Raw genomic sequence first — 6,194 nt, forward strand, 5'->3', positions numbered from 1 at the left:
ATGCATGCAATTGCACAGTCATGCCAGATCTTTGTGACATCATGGACCATAGCCCATCAGGATCCCCTGTTCATAGACTTTTCCAGGCAGGAATACTGGAGTGTGCCATTTCCTACTGTAGAGGATCTTATGCACCCAGGGATTCAACCTGTGTCTCTTGTGTATCCTGCATTAGCAGGTGGATTCTTTACCCCTAGTACCAACTGGAAAGTACAGAATGAAAAGCTGAGCCCAAAGGAAGGGAAGTGCATGAGAGAAGGATGGGAATTTGAATAGAAAAAAAATGTATACAATATGCTTGTGACATTGCTGTCAATGAAAGTATGAGTAATGAAAAAATAGCTCTATGGAGACAATGTGAAAATTAATAGATTTTGAAAAGTTCTGAGTTTTATTTAATTGCATTTAATTATGCCTCCAATTTATGAAATAGGACTTTTATTTTTTCATTTCCTTGAGAAAAGTACATTCTTCCTTGCCATGTCTATGAAGGCTCGCTTGACTTGCTGATTCCTCAAGGTATAGATAAATGGGTTTAGCATGGGGGCAACTGAGGTATTTAGCACAGCTACTCCCTTACTCAAAGAGACCCTGTCCTTTGCTGATGGACTCATGTACATGAAAATGCAGCTGCCATAAGAGATGGAGATGACAATCATGTGGGAAGAACACGTGGAAAAGGCCTTTGTCCTCTGAGTGGTAGAAGGGATCCTCAAAATTGTTCTGATGATATATGTGTAGGACAGAATTATTAGTGCCAAAGTAAACATCAGAGTAAACACAGCACAAGAAAACACCATTATCTCTAGGAATTTGGTGTCTGAACAAGAAAGTTGTAAAAGGGGGGAAAAATCACAGGTGTAATGGTCGATAGCATTGGACTTGCAATAATCAAGCTGTAGGGAGAACATGAGTAATGGAAATGTGATTAAGAATGAAGCCAGCCAAGAGGCCAAGACAAGCAGTGTGCACACTCTATGATTCATGATGGTCATGTAATGCAGCGGTTTGCAGATAGCAATGTAGCGGTCATAGGACATGGCAGCCAGAAGATAAAACTCAGTGACTCCCAAGAGAATGAAAAAAAATAACTGAGCCATACAGTCATTATAAGAAATGGTTTTATCTCCTGTAATAATGGTGGCCAGAAACCTGGGTATAGTGACAGTTGTGAATGAAACTTCCAATATGGAGAAACTTCTGAGGAAGAAATACATGGGGGTCTGGAGGTGGACATCCAGCAGCATCAGGATGATAATGGTCAGGTTCCCAGTGATGCTGAGCATGTAGGTGATGAGTAGAAAGACAAAGATCACAACCTGAAGTTGTGGGTCATCTGACAATCCCAGGAGGATAAAATCTGTTATTTCCGTGTAGTTTTTCATTTTCTTCTTCTTCTGAGTAACTTTCAAGAGAAAACCAAAACCGAAGAACTTAAAGAAAAGAGAATTATACATGGACTACACTGGAATTTATTTCTGAGTGTGTTATGCCATACTGATTTAACTTGGGAGATCTTTGAAACAACTTAATGCAAATAGAGAACTCCCTTTAAAAGAATTTCTTACTATATGCCACTGTGTGTGTTTTCCATAGAATGGTTCTTTTAAAATCTCCATTTTACTGATTGGAACTATGCTAAAAATACTTCTAAAAATTTTATCCAAATCACACCCTCTAAATGGGAAGAGCAGGAATTTTAACCTAGGCTTTTCAAAGTGTTTGAAATAGTAGAAAAGAAATGCTACCTGTTGACTTTTTAAAAATCCTTCCCTAAAAGTTTTCTTTCCCATCGAGAATCTTGTCTTTTATTCAAACCTGGTAAAATTATATTATTTCTTTTTTTTCTTTTCATTTTTTATTATTTATTTTCCCTCTTTCTTTTGTATACTCATTTATTTTTTTGTAATTTTATTATTTTTTCCATCTTTTTTTTTACTTTACAATATTGTACAATACAGGCAAAACCAATACAATATTGTAAAGTATATTATTTCTTAATCTTTCACCTAGTTTTTTATTGTTATTTGCTAGTTAACATATAGAAAATTCAAAAATGTCAGGAAAAAGATCACTTAGCTGGATCTGTCTCCCAAATGAAAGTCATTGGACTTAAATCTTCAACAATGGAAACAATTTCTAAGATTTCACTCTGACTCACATTTACCTCCCAAGCTCCTACTCCTTATCTGAAGCCACATCTAATGGATGCATCGTCATGACCTCCTCAGATATTAAAGCAGTGGTCCCCAACCTCTGAGATCTAATGTCTGATGCTCCAAGGTAGAGTTGATGTGATAATAAAAGAGATGAAGTACACAATACATGTAATGCACTTGAATCATCCTGAAACCACACCCTTGCCCTCAGTCCATGGAATAATTTTCTCCCATGTAAACTGTCTTTAGTGCTGAAATGTTTGAGGGCCACTGTAGAGAGTCCAGAGTTCAGAGAAGGCAGAGTACATGTTTAGTAGACTGGATCTGTGTCATGGGCTAAGAAGACCAAACTGTGTGCAAAATCTAAAATAAAGCATAAAAAAACCCATCTTCCTGAAAAGATTTTTTTTGTTCAAAATGTCTCCTATCTAAATGATGCTATTGTTCTCTCTCCCTCTCTGTCACTTTAAATGTGTGTGTGTGTGTGTGTGTGTGTGTTTATCATTCTACTGCATGTTATACTTTTAGATTTTTCCTTTTATCTACATTAATATTCCTTAATAGAAGGTCTATTTTGCTAGTACTTTGGAGTAATCCAAGAAATAGTAAGGAAATGCCATTATTTTTGTCTTCCTATATAACGGTAATGATAACATACCTTCATTTTAAAAGGAAGCTAAGAGTTCTCTCAGTAAATAGAGTTTTTCCCCTAGGCCTGTGGAATTTAGGATAACAAGCTTCATATTCCTTTCAATCCTTTTGTTCTTTTTTAAAATGAATTTTAAAAATTCATTTTTTTAAATGAATATCTCATTGTCAAATCAGTCTTGTAGCTCACTGAATGTGAAAATCAACTTCTATAAACATATATCCTCAAGGCAATTTTCACCCTCAGCATTGCTAAACAGTGTTCCATTTCTCTATCGTTCCCTCTTACTTGACGATCATTTTCTGTGGTATGTTTATATGCTAGGTTATTTTGTCATAGAAGAGAACAGAATATTGGTGGTAATTTGATATCTTGGGTAAATTTTGAGTTTAAAACAACCTGAACTTTTTCTGGAATGATCCACTTCACTCTTGACTGTGCTTGCTGACATCTAAGATCATGTAAGAACTTTATCCTGACTGCAGTAAAAACAAAAACCCATAAGAAGAATTAACTTAGATTATTTTCAGATTATTGCTTTAAGACTGCCTTCAAATAGTACTACAGTTAGTTCAGAATTCTGTCTCTGAGTCCTTTGGGGGGAAAAAATGTCCTTGCTTTTTTCTTAATGGAAAAAGGGAGTCAGATCAAGTCAATCAGATCAAAGCACCAACCAGCATGAATAGGAACAATGAAGGAAAACTGTAATCACCTAAATTACTCTCAAAATCTATAGGTTTTCATAGAGATGCTCTAATTCTTCCCTGATTGACTCAGTTTGTTAACTAGTATCTATATTTGAAGATAATTTTAACTCAAAAAAGAAAAGAAGTTATAATAATATGGCATCAGGACTTAATATATAACATGCGAGATTATTTGAGGTTTGCATTTCAAGAGAAATATATGAAAAATACAGCTTTTTCTGAGTTTTAGCTTTGTTTTTTGTTTCTCCACTGGAAAGATGGGGATAATATTTCAGGGAATAATTGTGAGGGCTAATTTACGTTATAAGTAAAATTCAACTATACAAAGCTTTTAAAGCATGTACTCCACATAGAAAATATTGCTCTTTATTATTTCCTAAAAGTGAAATCAGTTATCATATTTGAGGAAAAGGGTCCCGCTTGGAAACAAGAATATTCATTTCAAGGAAACTCATTTGAGAGACAATGCTGATTTATGCATATATCTCATTGACTCATTGCGATTCTTATGTTACTTTTGAAGAAACTGAGCATGAAACTTTAAGTAACATAATGAAGATAATACTACTAGTTAATGCACAAATTGGAACTCTAAGCTCTTTTTTCTGAAACTGAAGCATGTGCTACTTATTAAATCTATATTCAACTAGGGGGACCAAATTCAGAAAGTAGTTTTCTGAAAACTAATAAAGAACTAAATTAGTAGGACAAACAGGGAGTGTAAACATGTTCACTTTTCATAATCCTGGACATATACTGAAAGAAATGCAACCCCAAAATATTCTACTCAACTGGATGATAGGTTAAGCCAAGAATGACTGAATCAACACTAATCAAAAGAATGCTTTATATGCCTTTAACATTGCAAACTTACTTCTTCTTGTCATACAAATGCATCACATGAGCCGGTTTCAATTATTAAAAATTTACTGGCAACCATTTCAGTTTTAGGTTAAGCAATCCAGTACTTCTAAGAGTCGTTCTTTCTCAACACATTGGAGTTATCTTATTTCTCTAGATAGTATTTTTAATACATCTTCCATTGTAGCCATGGGAGCAAAAATAGTGAAGAGAATCAAGATATGGAGTTACTGTGGTCCTTTCTGGTTAGGATTTTTATGTGGATTTTAACCTGCATGAGCCGCATGTTGTTTAATCCACCACATGGGCAAGGCTCTTGGGAAATACTCTAATGACTCAAATGTGCCAACAAGGGCCAAGAAGAAAATGTTCCAAGGATTATAAATATGCTATCAACATTTGTACCACTATTGAGACAGAAAACTTTGAAGACTATGTCCAAACTGCTAGAAAAGTATGAGAGATAGGATAGAAGTAATGGAATATTTTGCATTTTCTCTATATGAAAATATCTAAACCTGAAAAATTTTGGAAAATATTTCTTGAATTTTCTAAGGCAGGATTCCTCTGAAGAATAGGCTTTTTTACTTCTTGTTTGCTGAAATACTGGGAACGTATCTCATATCTAAATGTTATACTTTCTTTTCTCATATAATAAAATGTCTCCATAATATAACTTTGAAAAGGGGCAATTCTCCAAGAAGACCTAAAAATTCCTAATGACTATTCTTAATTCTTAACAACGGATAAAATATGTCATGCATAAATTAACAGAATGACTAAAAGATAGATGAATGCACTATAACAGTCGGAGACATCAATACCTATCTATCAGAAAGAAACATATCCAGCAGGTAGAAAATCAGTAAGGACATAAAGGAACTCAAGAAGGTCATCAACCAACCAGTTAAAACTCACACCTATACAGTACTTCATCCAGTAACAGGAAAATCTACGTTCTTCTCAAGCTTCATACAGAATTATTGTCAAGACATTTTGGACCATCAAATGCATAAATGAATTTAAAAATGAGAAATAATAAAGCAGAAGTTTCTATGAAAATCTTCATCAAACTTTCCATTTTCAATTAAATGCCTTTAGGAATTACTATTTTAATCAACTTAAGGAAGTTATGATTGACTGACATAAAAATAAGTGTGATGTTTTGAACCATTAGTAATATTTCTCTTTGTTTAATTTCAGTTGTAATTTTCTCAGAGAAAAAGGAAATTCATGTGCTTGCATTAACCTAAGACCTATTAGCTATAATTTCTGTATTTTACAAATTCTTCAAAAATATGTATTAAATGTCTTAATAGAAATAGGTGGATATATAAATGAAAATCCAAATGTAGTATATATGCAGAAAGAGCATCAGCTATACCATCAATCTCCAGTTGGAAGATATATGTACGTGTGTGTGGTGTGTCTGTGTACTTTTTCCTTCATCACTCTAAGAGATTAGTTGCAGTAACATCACTCATTGGAAATCCCTCCTTTCGAATATTTATTGAAAGATAAATGAACCAAAATGTATATTGTATGTCAATGTCAATTAGTTTATGAAATTATCTTTTTTTATTTTTATTTTTTTTACAGTCTGCCTTTCTTGATTATTCATTTTAAATAATCAGTGTGTATATGTCAATCCTAAAATCCCAGTCAATCCCTCCCACTGACATCATTTCCATCTGGGATGGTAAATTCATTCTATAAGTCTATTAAGTATGTCTTATAAGACTATGCAGCATTTTGTAAGAAAAAATACAGTTTTTGAACATTGAGTAATGTCCATACCACATTGAATAAGGTTACATA

The 6,194-nt window shown here is 33.7% G+C and overlaps 1 protein-coding gene across 1 annotated transcript; it reads right to left on the minus strand.

Moving 5' to 3' along the window:
* Positions 1 to 446: 446 nt before the first annotated feature.
* Positions 447 to 1,385, minus strand: LOC104985635 (olfactory receptor 6C1-like). The gene has a single exon (XM_010835883.1). The coding sequence runs from the start codon at positions 1,383 to 1,385 to the stop codon at positions 447 to 449; it is 939 nt and encodes a 312-aa protein (XP_010834185.1).
* Positions 1,386 to 6,194: the final 4,809 nt, after the last annotated feature.

Source organism: Bison bison, unplaced genomic scaffold, assembly GCF_000754665.1.
Source record: "Bison bison bison isolate TAMUID 2011002044 unplaced genomic scaffold, Bison_UMD1.0 scf7180017845583, whole genome shotgun sequence".
NCBI lineage: Eukaryota > Metazoa > Chordata > Mammalia > Artiodactyla > Bovidae > Bison > Bison bison.

Coding starts and splice junctions, on each gene's coding strand:
- LOC104985635 (XM_010835883.1), bottom strand. CDS start 1,385: ATGAAAAACTACACGGAAATAACAGATTTTATCCTCCTGGGATTGTCA.